The sequence below is a fragment of the Berghia stephanieae genome, chromosome 5 (genome assembly GCF_034508935.2).
Source record: "Berghia stephanieae isolate SIO BIC M18660-M18661 chromosome 5, UCSD_Bste_1.3, whole genome shotgun sequence".
NCBI classification, from domain to species: domain Eukaryota; kingdom Metazoa; phylum Mollusca; class Gastropoda; order Nudibranchia; family Aeolidiidae; genus Berghia; species Berghia stephanieae.
Window position 1 is genome coordinate 20787716 of NC_088364.1, and position 27125 is coordinate 20814840.

General features: G+C 34.4%; 1 protein-coding gene across 1 annotated transcript; it reads left to right on the forward strand.

Annotated features, from left to right (window-relative positions):
• Window positions 1–265: 265 nt before the first annotated feature.
• Window positions 266–23304, forward strand: LOC144972570 (AP-5 complex subunit zeta-1-like). The gene is made up of 18 exons (XM_078913930.1): window positions 266–346; window positions 1678–1821; window positions 2264–2465; window positions 3513–3559; window positions 4770–5029; window positions 5626–5835; window positions 7105–7142; window positions 8151–8313; window positions 9193–9371; window positions 10633–10716; window positions 12397–12596; window positions 17102–17188; window positions 17691–17813; window positions 18445–18577; window positions 19154–19336; window positions 21258–21409; window positions 22621–22668; window positions 22881–23304. The coding sequence occupies exons 1-18, from the start codon at window positions 306–308 to the stop codon at window positions 22945–22947; spliced, it is 2361 nt and encodes a 786-aa protein (XP_078770056.1). The 5' UTR covers window positions 266–305; the 3' UTR covers window positions 22948–23304.
• Window positions 23305–27125: the final 3821 nt, after the last annotated feature.

The following is a 27125-nucleotide window of genomic DNA, read 5'->3' on the forward strand; positions in this document are numbered from 1 at the left end:
TAATAATAATAATCATAATGATAATAATAATAATAATAATAATAATAATAATAATAATAATAATAATAATAATAATAATAATAATAATAATAATAATAATAATAATAATAATAATAATAATAATAATAATAATACTTTTGTTCCTTTTTTTTTATGCACTTGAAATTTATTTTTTTTAAACTTGAACCAAAATAAAAGAGCGAAGTTTTAATTCTCAAAAGAAACTTCATCACATGACGCTCTTTTGCAGGAGAAGACAACCATTGGAAAGCAAAGCCAACCATCAACAGTAAACAAACGCAAAAATGGCTATGGCACAACTCGAGAGCTTGTTAATGAAAGCAAGGTAACTTTTAATTGAAACCATTTTGTTTTTAAACTTTCTTCAAAATGTTTACATATAGAAGATGAGTTTTTGATTGAATCAGTTCCTTCTAAAATCACCTCATAAACTTACTTAAGACGTTTTAGATTTATAATTGGCCAAGCAACTTCTAATTTCAATTTCTTCTCCGTCTCCAGTCAATTAATTCTCATCTTAACTTCGACTTAGACCTAACTTATAAAATTATGAAGTCCATTAATCAGCCGTCGGCGAAGAAATCTAAGGGAAATAAGCCTATATAAGTCAGAGCATTTTCTTTTCAATCCGTTTTATTTATCAATAACTTTATAAACTTTATTATCACTAAAATCATTGTCATTATTATTAATTTCTATTTAGAGTTATTATTATTATTAGATAGTCTAGATATTATTATTATTATTATTATTATTATTATTATTATTATTATTATTATTATTATTATTATTATTATTATTATTATTATTATTATTATTATTATTATTATTAGATATATATCTAATTATTAATTATAGGGAGACCTTCCCAAAGCTCCTCGTGCTAGCATTTCTTTCAATTTGTATTTTCACCGTGGATCTTTTGTCGGGCGTTTATTTATTCAATTTGTCATCATATTCTTTTTTTTCATATAGAAGAAGCATTAAAAAAACTCTAGAACAAACCTTGATAAATTTGTGAAAGTTATTATCAAATTATATTTTTTTTTTACAAAATGTGCCTACTTGATTACAATCACATTAAAAGAAAGTGAAAGCTTGGTTTCAGCTTTTTAAAATGATGCCACATAATCGTTCAGATACTGTGAAAAATAATGCAACAGTGATTTTATGTGAAATTGTGTTTTAACCCAAACTAGAGCTTCACTTTTCCAATGGCTAATCGGCACCTGTCTATAGGTTGGAATCAGACTACCTAGTCATATAAAGGAAATTAAATGTCCTTACTTTAAAAAGCATGTCATAGTCATGCGCATTTTATCGATATATATCTTCTTGAAATGCCCTAACTGTCAATAAAGAAAATAGACGTGAAAACAGCAAGTACATGTGAGTCATACCCACATTAATTTTTAGCTTACTTTTATATAGCCGGATCATGCGTGTAACCAAAATGCTTTTCAGTATCAACGGAGACCACCGCACTTTTATCATTTTCATCCAGGGTAGCATTGTTCTTACTTCTCTTTTGCATTCAAATTTTTTTAAAGGTGAAAATTTATTATTTTAAAAGATGACTGAGGCTTAATTGGAAGGATTTCAAAAGTATAATTGTTTAAAATTTAAAATACTGTTGTATGTTATTATCTCAAACAGACAGACTCCTCAAGAAGAAATCGATGCACTTTGTTCTTCCATTGGAGGTTTGTTGTCATTGCCAGACCGATCTGCAGAATGTTGTGGTCTTCTTCGACAACTTTTTCTCATTCTTCAAGTGTCAAAATCAGATGCAGAGCCATTGTAAGTAATAATATAGATAGTTCAAAGTTTACACAGGAAAAAAAAATGGAGTCTTGTTTTAGCCAAAATGGTTGCTCCACTACAAAAAAAAATAAATATAGGGGTTGAAAATTTGATCTATATTGTTTACCATCGACATATTTAGTAAAAATCATGGCGATGTGCCAAGCTCTGAATGCTGGTATTTACCCAAATCAATTCCTGAAAGATTTAAATCAAGAATTTGAAACTAACAGATGATTCACTTTCTACATCGATTTCCTTTGATGTAACAAACATAATACAGTATTACTCACATACGTCAAACGTTAATCTTTTGCTATTTCCACCCATTCTTTCTCATAATGTTTTTTTATATTGCTGTGTATTAGTATTAGCAATTGATGTCCTGAGTTTAAGTTAACCTATAAAATTAAAGATAATTTCTTCTGTAATGTTTCAGCATCTCACCAGATTTTACAAAAAATATGATTTTGGTTTTGATGAGTGGAACTCAGTCCTCAAAGGTATCAGGACAAGGCAGTGTAGGCAAATGTAACTTGTGCCATATGATTCTCACTGAACTCTTTCCTCTTGACCAACAAGATGAAATGTTTGATGGGCCTGACTCAGGGGCTGTTCCAAAATTGATGGAGATCATAATGGTAAAAATCACTGCCTTTTCAATTTTAGTTTTGTTTTCTTATTTTAAAAAATATTTTGGCAATATACCAAGCCCTAAGAAATAAAAAAAAGAAGAAAAGCGCATTTGTGAATTTTTTATTGGGGGGGGGGGGGGGGGGGTCATGATTTGCAATAATTTAAAACGGTTTTAGATTAAGGGTGGAGAATCATGATTGCCCTACAAATTTAGTTTAGTCCATATGATATTTCTTTATAAAGGCACAATTAGGTTTACTTCTTTATATCATCTATCTAGCCTCTGTCAAGATCTTGTCAATATTGCTGTGATGATTAAATTTAATGCAAAGAACATCTAATTAGCTCAATGTTATTTGAAGCAGCATACATCATTGACGCGATAGGATTGATCACTCAATAATCTCTCTATCATGATGATAATAAGAAGAGCTATGCCTGTAAACCTCCTTCGGAATTTTCACTCAAAGCTCCCCATATATTGCATAATCTATCAACTATTAACCTTAAACATAAAAAGTCCTTTAAAGATGGACGCATACATTTATAATGTAAAATGTGGTAAAAAAGAACAAACAATGGCATATCATTTGATCACCAAATGGAATGGTTATAACCAGCAGTAATTTCTCTTCCTTTCTCCCCCTTCCCAACTGTCAAGAATGTGGCAGAACTGATTTTTTAAAAGAAAATTTCAACAACTTATTTTTAGATCTTTTTACTTACAAGTAAAAGTAACTGTAGTCTGAATTACATTTCTGTAAAATTGATCATTTTGCTACTTTTGCATTTTCATTTTAGTTTTATAATTTTGAAGTTTGGAAAAGGTGATCATGTGTCTGTAATTTGTCGTAGTTTTTGTATATTTATGCTTTTTTATAGGATATCTGTGAACTCATCGAACGTTCAAGACATTATTTCATTCCCTTGTATTGATTTACAAAACACTTTTAACTTAAACTTTTTCAATGTCAAAAAAGTGTTGCATTGCAATTTTAAGCTGCTAACTAAACTATTGTTTAAATGGCACATTTTATTCTTTCATTTTAAAGGGCAAGAAATCAAAGTGTTTTGATCAAATGCTTCCACAATTGACAAGGTAAGTCTTATAAGAATCGTACTTATAAAAAAAATGCATATTCAGGTGCAAAAGAATGTATGGAAATGTAATGAATGTCTTTTTAAAAACAATGTTACTCATTGTTGCAAACAAAAAAGGGCTTAAGCTTTATAGATAATTTATGAAAAATTGTACATTAAGGAGATAATGATGATACCGATGCTAATGACGATCATATCAATAGTTAACCATCACCTTTGATGATGATTATTATTTTATGATGATACTTAATATGGAGACAATCATTATGTTGCTTATACTTAAAATGTTAAGCTACCCAGAAGGTTTTCTTTTCCTTAAATTCTTATATCAGGTCTGTAAACTTTAAGCCCATAGTCTGATATCAGACTTATAAACAATTTTCCAACTGACAACATGGAGACCCTTTATTATTATCTTTGTTGGAAACTCCAAAGGCTAATAATAGATTGTAATCCACGATCATGTCAGTCTAATTGTGGACTATGGGAAAAATCTAAAAATGAGTCATTTCTGCTAATATGTTTTACATATGATGATCGTGCCATCCATTGTGAAACTACTTTCACCATCCGAGGTCACAGGTCATGGATCTGAAATCCACTTGCTGCTTGTTATCTATATTTGTTATTTGGAGTGGAGACCAAATTTCGGCCCAAAAGGCTGAAACATTGAATTGTAAACTATGCTTTTACTCAATGTATGAAGCAATTTCGCTTTTTTTGTTTGTTTGACAGCATTGTTATGGTTATTGTTTTCCTATCCGAAATAGGCTGTAAAGTAAAGCTGTAACGATTATCCACCCATAACCGGTTATCCACAGATAAAATATGGATGGGTGTTCAACTAATTCAACAGACCTGTTCAACGGATAATCGTTTTTATTCATTACAGACCTGTGCGACGAATATTCATCATGAGTGAATCATTGAATCACTGATCAACTAATGGTAATAAATTTGAACTGAGTCAGGCTGCATTGCATCGTGTGATTACGGAGACCTAGATGATATTGGCGACACTAATGTCATTGAAGTGGTGTCATCAAAGGGTTATCTTGTTGCTTACAGTTGCCAATTGTAGTATTTTGAAAAATACAATCAGATTAAAAAATTTAATGACTATTTATTAAAATTCATACTTGTAATATATTAAACTATTATTATTATCTATCTATCTATTAATAACAGCTTTTATTTACTCTTGATAGATGGTTACAGTCTCAAGAGTTGGAAAAACAAATGTCTGGCCTAGCCATACTGACGTCCTTGAATATGCTCCATGCAAACGTCTTGAATCCAGAACAAATCAACACCACATCAGAGCGAATGGCCCAGTGGCTTAGCTCAGCAAAACTCCGGCAAGCTCCCAATCCTTATGCTGTCAATCCATTCAGGAAAGATGAGGAGAGCCGTGTCACAGAGATTGATGGTTCTACAAATGTCAATATTTTTACTGCTTTGAACATTGGTGGGCTTTCATCTACATTTTGTAACAATCTATTTTTTTAAAAATCACTTTTGCGTCATTGTTTTCTCTTGACAAATTATTTGTTATTACAATGTTTTTAGTGTTTTTTTTTAAATTTTATTTTGTTAAGGGTTTGTTTGTTTGGTTGTTTTGTTGGGGTTTTTTTCTTTCTTATGATGTACTTTGACTCACAGGAAAGCCGCATACAATATTATACACAGCCCAGTTTGTTACTAGGAAATGACATTTTTCAAAAATCAAAAACACTGTATGGGACCTGGTTGTAAATCAAAAATTACATTTTCCTGCTTAATACCAATTTTGGCAAGATTAAGGGTTAGCAGGTTTTTAATTTATTTATTTTTTTCTTTATTTTATTTATTCATTGAATATCTAATATCATTTAACTTTTTTTATCTCCATGAGTCTTCATTAAAATGATTTGACTATCACGTGGGCACAGAAAGGCCAATTGGTCTCAGTTATTAAATGATATGATATAAATCATTTTTACCTATAATTAGCAATTATTAGAAAAAATGTCTATACCAAAAAATCTGATATTAATGTTAATAGTACTCTTTTCTTTGTCACAGGACAGTACTATACAGACGATCAACTGATGAATATTTACAGTTTTTCCTTGCTTTACAAATGGCTGAAGGCTTACAAAGTCAACAACTTGGACAATGATTCGTCATCAGCTGAGGAAGGCAGGACAAAATGTCCAAGTGAAAATGTTCTTGGATCGCTAATAGCAAAATCAGTAGACTACTGTTTTCGTGTCATAGAACAGTGTGAAAGAAGTATGTTTGTTTTTGTCTAGTAATCAAATAAATGTATTTTTTTTAGCCTTGAAACAACGTGAGACATATTTAAGCTTTTATCAATCGGTTCAATGTCATGTTTTGATAAGTGGGAAACTTTAAATCCTGCAGCGATGTTAGATGAGTTGTCTTTTGTGAAAAAGGAATTAAACCAAAGATTATGTTTTATGTCAAAGCTCAATATGTCTTTTTAACTCATGTGAAAAGAGATAAAGATTGTATATGTGATTCAGTCTTTTCACAGAACAAAACAATGCATATTACATCTATATATGCAGCTTTATATATATATATATATATATATATATATATATATATATATATATGTGCGGCTATATGTTCTTACGATATGACATTCACTTTCGGATTGGAAGGTCCTGGGTTCGAGCCTCACTCTGTGCATAGTTGAGTCCTTGGAAAAGACTCTTTACTCACATTCTCTCACCGTACTCAGGTGTAAAATGAGTACCTAGCCATTAACAGCGTTGCCTCTGTCTGACAAAATTGTAATATTGCCTAAACAGGCTCATGTCCCGTCCTACATGTTAGGTGTTGCTGTTGGCCAGGGACCCATTGTAAACCACTCTGAGCATGTTTAGTGGATATTGCGCTATATAAATGCTCAAATTTTTTTTAAATACAAATCTGAATTTCAAAGATGTCTCAAGAGAAATTTTATAGTATGTAGAGATGAGCAGCTTTCTTTCTTTTGAATTTGGTAAATTGAAAAATAAATTTAAATCAGCATTTTTTAAAGGGGTGGTAGAGAGTAACAGAAGTAGGACAAAGGACTACAATCTCCAAGTCTTGAAATGTTCTCATACATTTCCATTATACCCGAATCACTCCTATTACTCTTTATATCTTTTTTTATATTTAATTAATTTTTTGTTTTAAATTTTTTGTACAAATATAATGGCTCTTATTTTATGTGCTCTTAAATTCTATTTTTTACAACTGTCTGAGGTGGTAAAAAAATCCCAAATCACCATACGAAACAAGATGTCTCTCAGTCTTTGATTCAAACAGTCTTATTGACTTAAGATAAAATAAAATCAGCAAATATTTCATTATTTCCTTGCCTACTATTCCTCAATCTATCCAACCATCTCTTATTCTTTTCTCCACACAAATTCGTATTGCTCTAAGTTAACAAAATATTATACGAATATCATTCTTGATTATAATCATATATTTAAATACTGGCATGGTTTAATACAATTATATATCTATTTTGGTTATTGCCAGAGGTCAAAGTTCAATCTGATTCAGAGTGTCAAATTGCGGTATGTATTATTTTTTTTATAATGAAAATGGTAGTAATGATGGCAATAGAAATAATCATGATAGGAAAACCTGTATTAATAAGGATTATGATTATCACAGTTGTAATAGTAGTAGTAGTAGTAATAGTAGTAGTAGTACTAGTAGCAGTAGAAGAAGAAGTAGTAGTTGTAGTGGCAGAAGTGGTAGTAATGATAATAAACCTGTCAATAAATCTCAAGTAAAAGAATATTAGGTTACTTAAGTTTAGCGTTATTGTTTCTGCGTAATTTAAGTCAATAGTTGAAGCAATCTTATTCTGTGCCCGCCATAAAAAGTTCACATGTTGTAAAAAGGAATTTTAAGAAAAAAATAAAATTTTGACAAATGATTTTATACTATTCAATAAACGAGCTTTATCAAAATAACATGTTGATCAATATGATCTTATTTTAAATTAAGGCTGACGAAGCTGTCAAGAGTGATATCAAATTTGAAATTACCTTTTATTTTTCCAACCATTTTTAGATTATGGACCAACAAATGAATTAGTTATTTAGATAACAAATTAGGGCACTGGTGTAAGATAAAGGTCTGAAAAAGTGTTTGTGAAACAGTACCAGCCAAAGCAGAAAGAAAAATATTAGAAAAAAAACATCCCCCAAAAATTAGCTTGCCTTGACTGTCGAGAGAGGCTGCTTTTTTTGGGGTTTTTTGTATGTGTTTAAAAATTTTATTTCTCTTTGTGCTTTGTCTGGCAATGTTACACACACACACACACACTTTTTCAGATTTATTTTTATAATCATCTCTTGAAATCTTTTTAAAGAAGATTAAAATGAACTCCCAATAAATATTCTATTGTTAATTTGTTTTTCACACTGTTGTCATTATCAGTAAGTTTTAAAAATTTCTCTATTTATTCTGCTTTAACGTGCATTTACCCATTGGAATAGTCAACTATCTGTGCCATATGAATGGAAGTAAACACTATCAGCATATAAATCCTAATTTATTCATTTTATTCTTAGTGCCTTTTGGAAGCAGTCCAAGTTCTAGACACCATCTGCTTCTTAGACCAAAACCAAATTGCCCGTGTTTTTCAAGAGATCAAAAGACTGCATGCCCGCCTACAGGAGGACACTTCTCTATCACCTGTTTTGGTGCCAGTGCTCAAGTATTTCTTCAATCATAGTAAGTTATGGATGAAATTGATCTGGTACAATGATGTAATTTATTAGAATCACTGTTTATTTGATAGAAACCACCATTGTAACTCAGCACATTTTTCCTCCGGAAATAATGACATAGCATTATCTCCCAAATAGATCACTTACATACTTTATAACATTAAGGCAACAACTTCTTGATAAGATGCAAAATGATAAATTTCTCTTTATCATTTATTTATCAAACCTTTTCGTGAAGGCTAAAAAAAATAAATGCACACACTAGAAACATCCAGAGTTTCAGTGCTTTAAAGATGTAAAAGGGCAACAATGGTCATTATGTTATTTACATGATAATAATGGCATTAAAATGTGTGTCCCTCTTTACAATGACCATAATAATTATTTCGCTATAGCATTTACAGTGAGCAAATTATTCTAGTATATAGACACAACATATTTTTTGTCAATCAAATACATTTATGGTGTGGCACAGTGTGAAAATAACCAACAGAATGATATTATATGCTACACTTAAAGTCTTAATAAAATACAAGTCTATCCACTTAAAGATCAATTGCAAATTATGATAAGAACAATACTAAATATTTACATATTTAGTACTTGGTAAAAGCGGTCCAAAAATGTATGAGTAAAAGGGTTAGGAATGGCTAAAAGTTTATATATGTGTGTGTGTTTCCATGTGTTTGTGTGTGTATGGATATGTTTACTCCTCAAGCACATTCATGATACACATATCTTTTGTGTCACATTACATAACATTGGTACATTGTCATTGAACAGAAATCTTTTTTTTTTTAATTTCTGAATAGAAGAACTTATAGATTCACCATAAATGCGTGTTGATGAATAAATCTGATTATTTTTAAATGTTTCTTTACAGGCAATTTTGTCGTTCATGACCCTCAACACACATTCCACCACTTTTTCTCTGTCACATTATCGGAAAGATTCAAAGATCAAGGCCTTATGTACGATGTTGTAGACTTCCTCTACTCTCATCAAGAAAGAGTTTTAAACACTACAGACATATTTTCCAAATATTTTCCAAATTTATTCAAGGTGAGAAATTCTTTCTGAGATTTAATATTGGACATTTTGGAAGGCTTCTAAATCCCTGTTCCAATATACAGTTCACTTTGTTTAACCTCAAATTGGTCAATTACCTGGTTAGCTTAAATGTTTCACAGATTCAACAAAAAGTCACTATTTTCTCCATATGTATTGTACATGCCACTTAACTGACATACTTAGCCTAATTTCGGATGAATTTGCAGTTAAGTGGAATGAAATGTAACATGTCAACACCTCAAAAAATAAGGATTTTGTGTGGCTCGGTGGTTTAGGGGTACAGTGTGCCAAAAGTCACAAAAGTCAAGCAATATCAAGCATAGTTAGTTGTCCCAGTATTGTGTGCTTGGGTAAGGTACTGAACACCCCAGTTTTCCCCAATTGAATCAGATGTGAATGAGTACCTGGCTAAAGGCAGTGGCGGATTTTGTAAGAGTTTAAGTTTTTAAAAAAGATGCTTAACAGGGGATAATACTGTAAGAAATGGGAATATGGTTCCATATGACCTGCTGGGGGAATAAATGAAGCATTGTGAAGCACATTGAACATGGTAAGTCCGTGAAAATGCACTATATACACATTCTTATTTATTTATTTATTGCTCTGTCAAGTGTTTATCTGATGCCTCAAAGTAAGTATCTAGCTGCATAAATCTGTGGGCTGTAAAATTTTGAAAAAGTGTAACAAAAATACCCTTCTTCAGCCTTTAACAAAAATATTATTGTGGCATTGGGTTGAGATATGTTACAAATAACTACTTATCCAGTCATGCTAAAACCAACGTCTACACAGTTTAATAAGGATAGTTACCACAGTGATACTAAGCTGCTGGGTGTGGAATATAAAAAAAAATAATGAGCAAAAATGAGTATATCAGCTTCGAAAAAGAAAATAAAAACAACCAAACCTGGAACGTTTTGGGCTCAAGGCCCCTCTTCAGACAATTACTAAAACAGTTTTTAAAACAATGAATACTCCACTTAAAATCCAGACCTACATCAGAAAAGTATTTGGATATATATCGTCGACAAGTATGATCTCTCATATTAATTTTTGTTCTTTACATTTTGCTGGTTACTGCACAATGAAGTGTGAGCTATGGTTAAAATAAAAACTTTGTATTAAGGATAAAATTGTCCTATTGAGATGACTAGATGAATTGACAACAATTAAAATACAAAGAAGTAGGGGTATCAAACCTTTAGTATTTTTCCATTTAATGTTGACATATTTACTATATTAAATGTTACAGATCCTTGCCTGGTACCCAAGAGTTTTCTTGAATGAATTTTGTGTTCTTTTGCCTTCCATGATTAATTGGGCAACTGCTGTCGAAGTGAGTCAACAATTTTTTTTCTCTGCATGAATTATATAGGTTATTCAAAAGTGGTTTTGATATTTATTTTCCCAAGTTTATATTAACTTTCTTTGAAAAATCAAAATCAAAGTTTTAGTTTTAAGCTATTTTCACCACCTTTTAGTATAATATTTTAAAGGGGCACCTCCATTATAAAGTCCATATATGCAATAAGACAATGTGATTAACTCATTTGAGACTCATCAGGCACATATATGAGATGAGTGATCGGGGTGCTGGATGCATCCCACATATTTACAAGATGGAACATTATTCTAATTGAGTTTATTTTTTAATGCTTGAGGTGCGGAGCACATCTTCAATTCTTGATTAACATATTTCTGTGAACAATGTGAGATTGTATCTCTATTGGACAATTACTTTTGTTTTTATGGAAATTTTTTTGGAGGAGACATAAATGTGGAATTCCTGGTATTTGGCTGGTTACACTAAAATTGTGTGCCTGTGTCTTTGATTACAGTTAATATTTCTCTTACTTAATGAGACAATGACTTTAAATCAAACCAAATTCGGGGGAGAAAACAATTTTAATATCACCACAAGTCAAAGTGTTAGACTAAGAGAGACTAAGCTGCTAGAAGCTGTGGACTAAAAAGTAATAAACAAAAATGAATATTACAGCTTCAAAAAAGAACAAAATACCAAACACAGAACGTTTCGGGCTCAAAACCCTTCTTCAGCCAACAACAAAAAAAAACAATAAAGACATAAATACATTACTAAATTCCAGATCGATGACAGAGAAATTTAGTAATCTATTTATGTCTTTTTGTTTTTTTCTTGTTGGCTGAAGAAGTATTTTGAGCCTGAAACGTTCCATGTTTGGTAGTTTGTTCTTTTTTGAAGCTGTTCTATTCATTTTTGTTTATTACTTTTTAGTGTCACCACAAGTAATTAATCTGTGACTTTGATTTAATGTTGAAAATCTGATTACTATATGGTAGTGTGTCCTTGTGGACAAGTTTGACACTTGGCTTGTGACCAGCAGGCCCTGGATTTGAATTCTGCTTTTAAGATGGAACAACATATGCCAATCACTGTAATACCTTGAGCACAAAAAAAGTGATTTTGAAGAATGCTTTCAACATTAATTGGGGAAAAAATGTAAAACCATTTGAACCCGTAAGATTTGATTCAACATTTATACAACTTGTATAAGATCTTGAATTTTGACCCAGGACACGACACAAAGATTTAAGAGACTGAAGACTTGTCAACATGGTTATGTAGTATAGCCAGACTTTCATTGTTGCCCTCAGGTGACAGAGAAGAGTACTGGTCCACCAACAATATAAGACCCCCCCCCCCCCTTATACCCAAAAAACCCAAAGAAACTTTTTTAAAAAAAAAAAACAAAAAAAAAATACAAAAGAAAAAACACACACACACAAGAAGATATGAAGCAACAACTTTTGAACGCAGATTTAAATGATTTCTTAGGTATAGGCAATTTAACAGATATTGGAAGAGTGCAGTTGCTATTAATATTTGCTAAGATATGAAAGAACATTTAAAGTAAATATGGCATTTCTATAAGAGGGAATTACATCACAAAGCATATTGAAAATCAGGGAATAGTAGAAGAAATGAGTTTATTTATTTATATTTAATCAAATTTCACATTATACATCCACGTAGATCTTCCACCTGCTGTTGGACCTTCCATGTATTACAGCAGCGTTAGAAGTGATAGAAAAGGCCAAGAAGTCAGAACCAGTGACAATCCCTATTGACGTAGACCCGTCTAATTCATTAGAAGCCTACAACAGCCCCAGACTCAGACCCTTGTTTTCATACATTGTCAGGGCGGAGAGTGGACAGGGAGATACAATCGACAGGTCGCTTGATTTGTTCATCTATTGTTTTATCACTATTACTGCATTCTGGGTGGGGTTCCTGACCTCCCATTTGGTTTCCATTCCCCTACATTTGTTTTCCAACTTGCTTTTTTTCTTTGTCTTGGAATGGTTTTGTCATTTCCCTTGCCAGAGTCCAAAAAAAGTATAATTTTTTTCCTTGTAAATCATCTTTTTGTTATGTATTGTTATATTTGTTGTTTTGAATGTATTATGCAAGCATTTGCTTGTGTTCCTCTTAGTGGGATCTTGTGCTCGTGTCTGCATGAGACTATTAGGTGATCTCAAACTATGCAGTGATATTATGCTCCTGGAATGTACATCTGTTCCCTATTTGCATTATTTCCCTTTGTCTTACTTTTATTGTGTGCTTTTGATCGTAAATCGAATTCTTTTTTTACTATCAAATTTTCTTCCTTTTTACAGGGAGCAAGTAGCAAACGTTCACGTCGTGCTCCTGTAATCCTTCTCTGAAGGAGACTGATTGCTACACTACGCGACCAGAGAGAATAAATTGGGCGGTAAAAGGATAGCCCCTCGGCCCAGACAATGGAAAACTTCAATGTTGTAAGTTTCAACACAGAAGGAATCTCCCATACCAAATGCAAGATACTGACAGAGCTAAAAGCAGATATAATTTGCTTACAGGAAACCCACAAAGACTCAAAACCACCTTGCATACCTGGCATGCAACTAGTAATACACCACGAACACCCAAAATATGGAAGTGCCATGTACACTCGAGAAAAATCTACCATACTGAAAAGCGATGATCACTCAGAAAATGACATTGAGATTCTCAGAGTAGAAACAACACTGATTACCATCATATCTGTGTACAAACCTCCATTAACCCCATTCAAGTGGCCCCAAATGAATCTATCCGATAGAAAACCAACTCTGATCATTGGAGATTTTAACAGCCATAACACTATATGGGGATATGAGCAAAATAACCTTGACGGAGATGCTGTTGAGGAATGGGCGGCCGGCAATGACCTCACAATCCTCCATAACCCCAAAGACAAGAAAACCTTTATGAGTGCCCGGTGGAAGAAAGGTTACAATCCGGACCTGGCATTCATATCCTCTCAACACTTCTCAAACTTTGAAAGGACTGTAGGTGAGCCTATACCGAAATCTCAACACAGGCCTATTACCATCAGCATCAAACCAGCTGTTAAAGCCCTCGAATCAAATGCGATACCACGATTCAATTTTAGAAAAGCAAATTGGGAAAACTTTACTAAAGATTTAGACAATAAGATCACCAATATAAAAAGTGACCCACAGAGATACGACGACTTTAGAACACTCATATGGAAAGTTGCAAAGAAAAACATCCCAGAGGATGCCGAAAAAGTTATATTCCATGTCTCCAAGATGAAAGCAAGAAACTATATGAAAGATACATTGAATCATACAAGGTGGATCCTTTCAGTGAAGAAACCCTAGAACTGGGTGAAGAACTCACATCAATGATAGCCGATGAAAGATCGGAAAGATGGAAGGAATTAATAACCTCCACCAATATGACCCTAAACAGCAAAAAGGCCTGGACTACAATTTCAAAACTGAATAATGACAAAAATACCCAGACAAGAGTGGCTGCAGTAACACCTGACCAAGTAGCACATCAGCTTCTACTGAATGGGAAACCAGCCAAGAAAGCACGAGGCCAACTAAAAGCCCTGAAACGTGAAATGGACAAAGCCCTCAAGGATAGTGAAGATCATCTTGACTCTTTTACCCTGGAGGAGCTACTAGAGGCCTTGTCCCATCTGAAGGCAGGAAAAGCATCTGGACTGGATGGAATCACAACTGAGATGATTCAACACTTTGGCCGAGAACCCTATCCTGGCTATTGGACCTCTTCAATGTATGCGCAAGGACAAACAGGCTGCCAAGTGCATGGAGAAAAGCAAGAGTAGTCGCCCTACTGAAACCGGGGAAAGATCCAAAATCCAAGAAAAGCTATCGCCCGATTTCCCTCCTGTGCATCGCATACAAGCTATTTGAGCGAATGGTTACGTCCCGCATGTCACCCAGTCTAGACGAACAACTGTCTCCAGACCAGGCTGGATTCCGACCAGGACGGTCAACATGTGGTCAACTTCTTAACCTTACACAATTCATAGAAGATGGGTTTGAGACAAAACGGGTCACTGGCACAGTCTTCGTCGACCTCACTGCAGCCTATGACACAGTGAATCACAAGATCCTACTCCTCAAAGTGGCTAAAATGATAAAGAATAAGAAAATTGTAAATATTATCCAGTCACTTCTCGAAAACAGGCGCTTCTTTGTTGAAATGGATGGCCGGAAGAGCAGGTGGCGCACCCAGAAGAATGGTCTTCCCCAAGGATCAGTGCTAGCTCCAACACTTTTCAACATATATACAAATGATCAGCCTGAGTTCCCAAATATCCGCCGATTCATATATGCTGATGACCTATGCCTCGCAACACAGGATGTGTCCTTCCAACCAATCGAGAGCAGACTGACAAATGCCCTAGACACCCTTACAAAGTACTACACTAAAAACTCGCTGAACGCCAACCCAGGGAAAACACAAGTGTGTGCATTTCACCTCAACAACCACCAAGCCCACAAAAAACTTAACATCAAGTGGAATGGCCAGACATTAGAGTACAACTACCACCCAGTGTACCTCGGAGTGACGCTTGATCGGACTCTGTCCTTCAGAGAACACGTGAGGAAGACCAAGGCAAAAGTGTCCACGCGTAATGCCCTCCTTGGAAAGCTGGCAAACATGAACTGGGGAACTGACCCTAAAACTCTAAGGACCACAGCATTGGCCCTCAGCTACTCAACTGCGGAGTACTGCTCAGCTGTATGGGCCCGATCATGCCATGCCTCCAAGCTAGACCCCGAGCTCAACAACGCCTGCCGGATCATAACGGGCCAGCTGAGAGCAACACCATTACCACTGGTCTACCGTGCAGCAGGAATAGCCCCACCACACATCCGGAGGGAAGCTCATGCCCAAATACAAAAATACAAACAGGAAATGGACCAGAGACACCCCCTTCATGACCACAATTGCCCCAAAAGCAGGCTCAAATCAAGAAAAAGCTTCCTCACAGTAGAGAGCCTTCACCCAGACCACTCAGCATTCTTCCGCCTGGACAAATGGGTAGAATGGGACAAGACAGCAAACGATGCCCTCCAGCCCCCAACAGAAAAGCTCCCAGCAGGCACAGACCTCAAAAGAAAAGAATGGGTGGCGCTGAACAGAGCTAGAGCAAAGGTGGGAAACACCGCCACCAACCTCTTTAAATGGAAAATCTCACCGGGCACTGAATGCCCATGCGGTCACCCCAGACAGACCATGGACCACATCCTGTCCGAATGCTCGCTGGGACCTCACTGCACCAATGCAACCAGACTGCCCGGGACTGGCTGACTCACTGGCGCGACAAGATATGATGATGACTGGGGCTGAAATGACCTAAATGTGTTGCTAATGCCGTAAAACCCTTAAAAACAAAAACAACAACTATTAGTGCATGGCCCTTAATAGGTCCTCCCCCTAGACCTCAACCCGTCTCTCTCTCTCTCTCTCTCTCTCTCTCTCTCTCTCTCTCTCTCTCTCTCTCTCTCTCTCTCTCTCTCTCTCATTCTCTTTCTCTCTTCTTTTTTTTTTTTGTGTGTGTGTGAAAATTTAAATAAGTTATGCACTTCCTCAATTAGCCCATATGACCATTGATATGTTGAATTCAAATCAAATTTGATACAAACTTATTTTTTTTTACTTTGACCCTGACTTTATTTTATTTATTGGGGTTGTTGAGAGGGTTAAGGTCATATGCTATTTTCAATTCATAGCTCATATTTTCTTTAATTTGTCTGTAACAAAATAGCACGCGCCTCTGACTCAATTTGGTAAATCCTCAAATAGGGAGAATAGGGAAAATATGGGTTTTTCACTTTTTGAAGTGATATATATTCCATAGCGGTTGTTTTGTTTTCTAATGTATTTTTGTCAGGCTCTAAATTTTAAAAAATATCTTATTAATATGATTTCAAGGCAATAGCATAGCAATGTTTTTGTTTCCGCCAAACAATAAGGCAAAACCAAAAGAAAAGCCAGAGATGAAAAGGAATGAAAGATGGTGATAAACAATAAACCTGAAATGGAACATCATTAAAGACACAGAGAAACACTGAGAAATAGCTAGAGATAGAAAAGAATAGAAATCAGTTGTGATAACAAGGTAACATATAGCGTCCCAGGCTTAGTAGAGAATCGATTAAGTCAGCCTTGTGATTGACTTGTATTTTTTAATGTTTTTTTTTCAACCATGTACTAGAGAGTATATCTGTGATATCCGTTAATATAATTTACATCGTTCTCACATGCTTTGCTGGAGTATTATTGTAAAAAAAATTTCAACCATTTTGAGGTTTCTCAACATTGAACCTATTGTGATTATATTTTTCTGTATGATTTTATTCTCATATAGATTGCCAAGTCTGCATGCTGTTTTGAAAGACTGCACTCAAAATAAACGTGTACTAGTGTGTTGTCAAGTTGTACCAATTCTTCTCAAGTAAGTCTATCAGAAGCCTGTGTTTAAAATTAAACTTTCTGCCTCGACTACTTGATTACAGATGTACTATAAAACAGACATTTCATCATTTTACAGTGTTTTTTAAAAAGAAAGTTTAAATAAAAGTATCAAATTTGCTCTTAAATTATATTGTGTTGTTTAATATATTATTTTATACTGTTTTATCACAGTGGTATTGGATCTAAATTTAGTAATCTATAAGTAAATATTATTAGTATTCTGATTCTTTGCCATGAAATTCTGATCTAAATAAAGAGACACAGTGATGTCAAATGTTCAAATTGATATTTCTTTTTCTTTTTTCTTCTCGTTTTTAAAGAAAAACAATTTTCAAATCTTTATTATTATTGTGGGTTTCAATCAATTATTTATATATATATATATATATATATATATATATATATATATATATATATATTTTTTTTTTTTTTTTTTTTTTTTTTTTATTATTTTCAAAAAATATTTTTTTTGGATTAACCAGGATCTGGTTTGAGACAGTCATGGAGTGTGAAGATGCTGATTTTACCTCGACAATCATTCCTGTCATTCTAGAACGATCTGGACTGCTGTTCGATATTCCTGAATTTATCCAAGACATTCATATGTATGTATATTTTTTTTTCAAGTTTGTTGTTTAGTGCTTTTGTTGGGATTTGTTGTGGTTTAAGAAATTATATCTACTCCTCTCAATGAAAGCATTGATTTAAACGTTTATTTTATAATTTAGAATTTTAGTTCCAATTGCCTTGTTAGGTTCATCCCAGTATAATACAGGACTGAAAGAGCTGGTCTCATTTTGTACAATATTTTTGCACCTAGACAATGATGTTTCACAGATGGACCTCCAGAATATTCCTGTCTCTAAAAGATCGGCTTAGAAATTAAGTTTAATTTAAAAAGAGCCTTTCTCTATAAAGGCTTACCATCAGGGTGCCCTAAAGAGAGTTTCAATGTGGGGACCATGCCTTAAGATCTGAGCCAATTGGAGACAACTCCATTATCAGTGAATTAAATTAACTGGGCCCAATGTAACGATAACGTAGTTCAGAAAGTGAGCCTGTGCCTATCAATCCACACTCACAAAGCAATGAATGCCCAATCCACTCGATCACCTTTCTCTTGATGTTGTTATTTACCATTTATATTATATTATATTATATTATATTATATTATATTATATTATATTATATTATATTATATATTTTATTTGCTATTTTTCTATTTTTTGGGGTCAGGGTGATGAGTGAAAAGCTGCTAAGTCTTTGTAAGGAATATCCTGAGATAGTGACCAAAGAAAGAGAGGAGATAAGTGACTTTTTACACAGCACGACCAACATGAAAGGGAGGGTGTCTGTGTATGCAAACTTGGTACGTGACAATCTGATTAAAGTTAAGACAAATAAGCTGTATGGTTTTATATCTTGGCACGGAGAGAAGAATTCCAATCTCCCATGAACTTACATTTAATAACAAAATACATAATAAACAACGTCTTAATAGTTTCAACCAACATTATCTTTTCTTTTCCTATTACTGTTTATTTACAAATTTCCAGATTCAAATATTGTAACGTTTACCTTACCCCAGTGATCAATGTATAATGTTGGAAAAGAGAATAATATACATGAACCTGAAATATAAAGTTTGCCATTTAGACATTTTATTCCAGAAAGCTGCTTCATTTTTAAAAGGGAAAGTTAATTTTCACAGATTTGTTTTTATATAAAATATTGCAAGCTTAAAGTGTGTAGAAATTCCTTATTTTGTACGATCTAAGTTTCTCCGTTTAATCAGTATTGTTTTGTTTCGTTTTTTTTTTTTTAGATACATATTCACTAACTTATAAAAATGAATTTTAATATATAAAAAGTGAACATAGAGAGAAAGGGGAACCAGATAAATTATTGTGAATTGTTCCTATACTCAATTATATGTCTCCCACAGATATATGTTGTTGGTGAGTACAGTTCCTCCACATATTGTACTGACTGTACATCTGAGGTAATTGGCAAATATTACGAAAGTTTAGAAGTCACAACCTATGAACTCTTGGCACAACTCAGCCTTCCTGAGGCAGATACAGATTTACCGAAAGTGATATCAGCTTTAATATCTACCCTTGCCAAGGTAGGATCTTGTTACTTGTAACTAATTTTTTTTCATTATAAGTATTATTAGTTATTAGATTTATTTTCATTATAAGTATATTATTACAACCTAGAAGATCACAAAGAACAAAGAAAGTCGGCTCACTAATTGGAGACACTGAGGATGTACAAAGAAGAAAACAGCTATCAAACGCCGCACTCAGTAAACTCACCAATGTATGGATTAGAGGTGACAAAATAAAGAGAAAAACCAAACTGAAACTGTACCATGCTCTTGTAAAACCGGTACTTCTGTATAACTGCGGCACTTGGGCGTTGACAAAATCCGAAGAAGAACATCTGGATGCCTTCCATCGCACACAGCTAAGAAGGGTACTGGACATCAAATACCCCAAAAAGATCTCAAATGAATCACTCTATAAGATCACAAAAGAAAGACCAATCTCCCTTGACATTTTACAACAACGATGGCAACTTTTCGGTCACATACTACGCAGGGACAAAAACATACCAGCTAACCAAGCCATGTCGGGATACTTCCAAAAACACGGGAACCTTTTCAGAGGAAGACCGATCACAACACTCCCTGTGATCCTAAACAAAAACCTCACAACACTTGGACAAAGCATTAGTCTCATAACGGCAGGGGACCTTGAAAATCTGAGAACCCTAGCAGAGGACCGGCAATATTGGAGACACCTCACACAGGAAATACTGGAAACAGCCAAGGCGACCCGATCTTTCGGTCGAGACGCGAAAGGCATCTAAGTCAAGTCTAGAAGATCACAGTACTCTGAGGGATAATATGGAGTTTCCACTTGATCCTTTCACAGAATTTTTGGATAAATTCATGTGTCTGTGAGAGGTGGGTGAAATTCCCCATAGGATTTCCTTAGCCTCCTTTGGCTGGTTGAATATTCATGTCCACACCTATACTTTCTCTTGTCTCCCCCCAATATTATTCGTCCTATGCATGCGGCTTCCTGTCTTTGTTATGGAATGAGACTATAATTTGTTTTCACAGGGCCCTACCTGGAATTTTTTGCTGGGATGGAAACAGTGAAATGGATTTATCTTTATGCAAGAGATGATATATTTTCCCTTATTCCTTTTATCTGTAGTATCTATTAATATTAATCTACTCATTGATATGCACTTTGTAACCATTTGAGTTTACCCCTTCATGGGATCTTGTGCTGTTGTTGGGGTTGGGACTTTTAGTAGGTCGTCAACCAGGCACACGGATTGATTGCTCTTGAATCTACTTTTGCTCTCTATTATTTGCCTTTCTCCGTAATTTAATCATGATATCGAAAAAAAAAAAAATGATGGTTGGATTTTTTTGTAAAGATGATAAAGTACTATACAGCACAGTCAATTTTTTTTTCTCTGACCTCTTTGCCAATCAATTATTGGGTAGCTGTATGTTTGATCTGGTAGAAAGTAATTTGTTTTGGGCTGTCAATATGGTAGTAAGCAATGTCACATTTTATTTAGCACTACACAGAAAACATTAATTCTCCGACTGTATTGGCTATATTAATGCTCTGAAGGACTAGCTTTTATTTATCAGTTGTGGTAATCAATTCTCTCCCTGGCTCATACACATTGAATGCAACACTATCACAGCTTCATAATTTTAAATAAGCGCTACACATTTATGGTGGGGGATTGCTGTGTTAGAGATGCTTACACTAATATGAACTTTTTTTTTTTTCAGAAAAAAGATAAACTTCTTAGCTTGTGATTACCCATTGCTAATATCAAGACCTGCCCACTTGGAATTTTTAGACATTTTAGTTCATATTATATTTTTTATTATCATTTTTAAAAAACTGTATAAGAAATGTGTGTGATTTCGGTTTGAGTTTTGTTATAAATTTTAGATTCAAAATCAACACTATCATATTTGTTACATTTTTAATTGAAATCATCCACAGCTTGCATCACGTTGCCAGGACCTGATTCCTCGAGCCATTCTGTCTCTGACCAAAGTAGCCAAACTACACGGCATGGTCAGCATGCAGTCACTGGCCACGGATACCCTCATTCACAGGGCCACTGCACTCATGGCCGTTCTCAAGAACCCAGAGTTAGTATCTTACCTCATTCTATCATTGATTTCTTAAAACTTTGACAAAATCTGAATATTGGGGTCGGGTCTTCTGTCCTCCCATGCTGGGCTGAGAGATCAATCTTGCTGTCTTCTATCCCATATATCTGTATTCCCCTTCCATCTTACTCTCTGCCTTTTGATCTTAATAATAATAATATTAATAATGCTGAAAACTTATATAGCGCTATAACTCTGAGACACCAAACTCAAAGCGCTTGATTGAAATTTTGATTATATGTTTTAGGTTTCAATATATGTCAGCATTGAGTGTACCCTTCTTAGTGGGATCATTTGCTTGTGCTGAGGTGGGAGTTTTACGTAATGTCAAAACAGGCACATTGATGGATTGTTTGTGGAATCTTCTTGTTCCCTATTCGAATTAATACCCTTTGTCTTACTTTTTCTTTGGTGTTTTTTATTAAAATCTTCAATATTCCCCCTTACTTTGTACAGGAGCTGAACTAATCTGAAAGTGTCACAAGCGCCATAATACCCCTTATAACAATTACAATAACAAACAAAATCAAAATTTTCAGAATTTTTAAGGATCAAGTTCATAGTTTTTCCATTTATACATTTTATACTAGTTTTCAGATAAATATGTCAGGAAACGTTTTTATTATACACAGATAATGTATATCACAATTGCATTACTCACCTCTCCTGAAGCATTTTTTATTAATAACAATGCTCAATTTTATTGCGCAAACTCTTCCCCTACGTAGAAGGCTATTGGGTGCATAATAAATACAGTTTACAGATAATTCTCGTTAAAATGTTTATAAATCTCTAACAAGAAATGTCCTGGAAATAAAATGTCTTCAGTCTGGTATTGACAATATCCAAGGATGACAATTCCAGGACACATGGTTGAATTTCATTCCAAGTTTGAATTGTGAAAATGATCTCTCACCACCCTTAAGCAAATCCTTGAGACGCAAAGAGGACAGTCTCAGTAGGCAAATGTTATGTCAATTTTTTTATTGGATAATCTATTCGAAAAATGTTTGAAATTTTCTAATTTTTCTTTTCTTTCTTGACTAAGAAAATATAGATTTTGTTTGTATGATACCCATGCAAGTCTAAACAAAAAGGTATATGTTATTCTTCAATGGTTTAAATCTTTCTTTCTTTTTATTTTATAATTTTTTTTTAATTTTTATTTTTTTGTGTGTGATCTCATCTAGATCTGCAAGTCATGTATTAAATCCAAGTCGAGACATATATACAGCACAGTAAGTATTTTCTCCTCCATCATCATCATAATCACTATCACCATCATCATCACCATCATAATCACTATCACCCAATCATCACATCATCATCACATAATCACTATCATCATCGTCATCATCATCATCGTCATCGTCATCATCATCATCATCATCATCATCCTCATCAAAAGCATCATATCACACATTAAATGTCATTCTTTTTTCTCCTGCAGGTGGCATTTAAACAACACGAGCAAGGCAGCTATTTTGAGGAGCATGCACAGACTCATAAAAGAATAGTATAAGATTATATATCCTGTATCAATTAGGGGTTGTGCAATTCTGTCTTTTAAAACCTGAAAAACACGTATAGCCATACTTTTTATATTTTTATATTTAATGACAACTTTATTTGTCTCTGTAAAGATAATGAAAGCCTTAATTGATAGGAAGCTTTTAGTTCATTGCTGAAAACTGGTAATGGGGCATTTTTTATTTAATTTCTTCTTCTTGTTTTTTGTTTTTTTTGTCTTTTATTTTTTTCAACATTTCACATCTTAAAATTTTATTTTATAGTTTGAAACAAAATATATTGTATTCTCATATAAATACATGGCAGGTACACTTTGAAGTTAATCAGTGCCGCCTAATATGTGATACTGTAGTGATAGTTATCCTTTCTTTAAGATTCAACCCAATGGTGGATGAGATGGTCTTCTTGACTTGTCTCAGTCCCTTGTCTGTTCTGGGAGAATAGGCAGAGAGATTGTCTTTTATCCCCTTATATCAGTTTTCTTTTTTTTCTTTTTCTGTATGCCTTTCTGCTTTTAGGGGGTCCCAATAGCTCAGTTGGTAGAGCACTCGCTTCATACGCAAAGGGACTGAGATCGATCCTGGGTTCAGTTGAAATTTTTTTTGGACCCCCCCCCCCCTGTTCACCTTGCAGTGAATGGGTAGCTGAGTCTGTTAGATTTGGGGGAAAGTACTTTGCAATAGACTAGCATCCTATCCAATGGATAGCAAGCAATTGCTATTGTCCGTTTCACCCTATAAAAACCGGGATAAATTCCGGCTCCATAGGCAGAATGGCTATGAAGGTCTACTGTACTTTTTTTTCTGCATTTGACCTGGAGTGGAATAATTTAAAAAATTATACGAGTCTTACCTTGGGAAGATGATGTATGATCATAATTATTCCGTCTCTTAATGCTGAAGGAGTCAATTGGAAGAAGCGCTGCGTCACGTGATCACGATTTAACTCAGAAAAAGCTGCCCACAACAAGTGTTTAGTAATAATAATACACAACTAAAACAAGTACTCTATGATAGATAACCACACACATGTAATATATAGCACAATTTCACTGAAAACCAACAATAATACTCAATATCGAATCATAATTATATTTATAGTTAGGGCAAAGGAGGGAAGGGCAATTGACTCCTTCAGCATTAAGAGACGGAATAATTATCATCATACATCATCTTCCCAAGGTAAGACTCGTATAATTTTTAAATTATTCCGTCTACTTTAATGCTGATAGGAGCCACTTGGAGATTTCAAAGCAGGGAAGGTTTTGAGGATAGTACCGGATTTGCAAAAGATTCCGAATGATATTCAATAGGCTTTTTATAGAATCGAGCAAAGGTAGACTCCCTTTTCCATCTTGCCGTATTAAGTACATGCCATACATCTACACCCTTAGCCGCTGAAGAGCCAGATGCTGATCGTGTGCTGTGTGCTTTAAATATGTTAGTATCCACTCCTGATTTGGTTAGGATAAGTCTTATCCAACGTGACAGTGTATCCTTGGAGACTCCTAAGTGAGGGCTAAGGGTGCTAATAAACAATTTTAGAAGATCGAAGCGGTCTAGTCTGTTTCAAGTATGCTCGTAGATATGTCATAACACAAATCCGTCTGTCCTCGTTTAATGCATGGAGTGTAATAATTGTTTGAGAATTAGAAGGCGAGTTGTGTTTAAGCAATTTACTAATATGGAATATAGCTTTACTATCGGAAATAGACAAACTACATGATTCAATAGTCATGGCATGAAATGGTTGGCACATATGTCCTGTAACAAGAGCACATAGCATAAAAAGTTTGGCTCCTAACATAAAAAGGTTAAGATCACGAGCAGGGGAAAGTGACCTTAAATCATTTAACACATGTAATGAGCACAAGTGGGTTGAGAATGAAATACACTTTTCACTTTCATGAATCTACACACTAGCGGATCTGAACCGGTCTCATTCAATGTTGACACTGCTGACCTGGCTGTATTGAGGGCACTTTATCGCAATCCAGATTGAAATAATATTGCCAAAAACGCTATAGTAGCCTGAACATTTTTACTCATAGGGTTTACTCCATCAGCATCACAAAACTGGATAAATTTCAGTAAGTAACTATTATACTATTTTTGGGTGTTGTGACGCCATCTTTTCATTATTATTTTTAAGGCGTGCTTGGAAACTCATTGTTCTTTCCTGAAAGATTTTTGTCACTGAATATAAAGAATCACCCATCAACTTTAGCTTTGGATGTAAAGGGTGCACAGCTGCCCTATCTGATGCCAATGTCAATAGGTGTTTTGAGGCTTTTAAATGAACCAGAGGCACTATTATTAGCATTGTCATAAGTTTGGGGAACCAAGTCTGAGTTTGCCAAATTGGTGCTATCACCAATGCTCGCGATACCTTGTCCTGTTGTATCTTTTGTAGAGCCCTGGGGATCATATTGAATGGTGGGAATAAATACACAAATCCAGCTCATAAAGATAAAAGGCATTAATGGCACAGGCAGATGGATCAGGAAAATACGACATATATTTGGGAATAAGAAAATTGGTTCTAGATGCAAAAAGATCAATTTCTGGATTCCCACAATGATCACAGAGATTTTTGAACTCTGCTCGATTAAGCGACCATCAGATGAATAGATAATTTTCTACTTAACATCAGCAATTATTTTCCACTCCGGGAATATGACATGCTGAAATCCATATTCCCCTAGTTTTGCACCATAAAATTAACTCTCGTGTGATGTCATTGCATTTAACTGAATGGGTTCCCTCCATGTTATTATTATTAATGTATGAAGCAGCTGTCATATTATCTACTTCTACCTGAACGTGACAAGTAGAAATATCTTTGCACAAAGTCACAAAGATTGAAGTCCTAAATACACTGCTTTTATTTTTAATGTTGATGTGATCCTTCTGCTCTTCCTCTGTCGACATACCCTGTGTGACAACATCATTCATAATTGCTCCATAACCATGACCTGAAGCATCAGTTCTCATCACAAAAGAAGGGTTATCTATATGTAACCGTTTCTTACTGTGGACGCCTTCAGACTTCCACCATTCTAATTCAATAAAAGATTGAACGGAAACTTTAATAATTCTATCAAAGTTATATACTTGTTTGAGAGCCTCAATTTTTTGAAACTCAAGACTTCTATAAAATAAAGGTCCATACCTAACAGCAGGGAATGAGGCGACTAACATCCCGATAATCTTAACTAAAAATCTAACTGAGATGGAGGAAGGAAAGTCTCTGACATATCCAAGTAACTAAGTACAAAACCTAAGTGCTCCATTTCTTGAGATGGGGTTAAGTTAGACTTATCTGATATTTCAAATCCTAGCGAATGCACAATATTGGTTGTGTACTTCAAATATGTTCGCATTCCTCATAAGAAGGGCCCTGAATATAAAAATCATCAATATACAAACTACATATAATTCCCTTAAGATGCAGATGAGCAACATTAGGTTTCATGATTGTAGTAAAAATTCTAGGGCTATCACGGAACCCCTGCAAAAGAACAAGGTATTGGTATAACGATTCATTGTGAACAAATTTCAGAAATTTTGTAAAATCTGGATGCATGGGCAAAGAATGGTATGCATTAGATAAATCTAACGAAACCATGAAACAGTTTGGTTCTATAAGTTGTAAACAAGAATGTAAATTGTCCATTTTAAAATGACAATTACACACAAAGGAGTTGAGGTGTTTTACATTTAATATAATTCGATACTTTTTCTTCTGCTCACCGGGTATAGCACGTTTCTTCCTAAGGAAAACATTATTAACAAAATCACCCTCCTCCGGTGTACATTTCTGGATAACACCATCCCTTTCATATTGTATTATCATCTCCTGTAAAGCTACCTTTTCATCCTGTTTAAATTGGATAGTATGAGCTGGTTTCATTTGAACAGGAGGAGACAAAAAGTCAATTACACATCCAGAAATACATTGTATAATAAAAGGGTCAGAGGTATACATTTTCCAAGTAGATTTAAATAATTTAGTTCTGCCCCCATGCAAATAGGTTATCTTATCCTTTAATTCCTCCTTTTGAAGGTGTGTTGCTTGTGGTGTTGTTTGTTGTTGTTCCATGTCCTTGTACTCCCCCGAAAGGTGTTTGTCCCCCCTCCTTGACCTTTTCAAGGTTGGCCTTTGC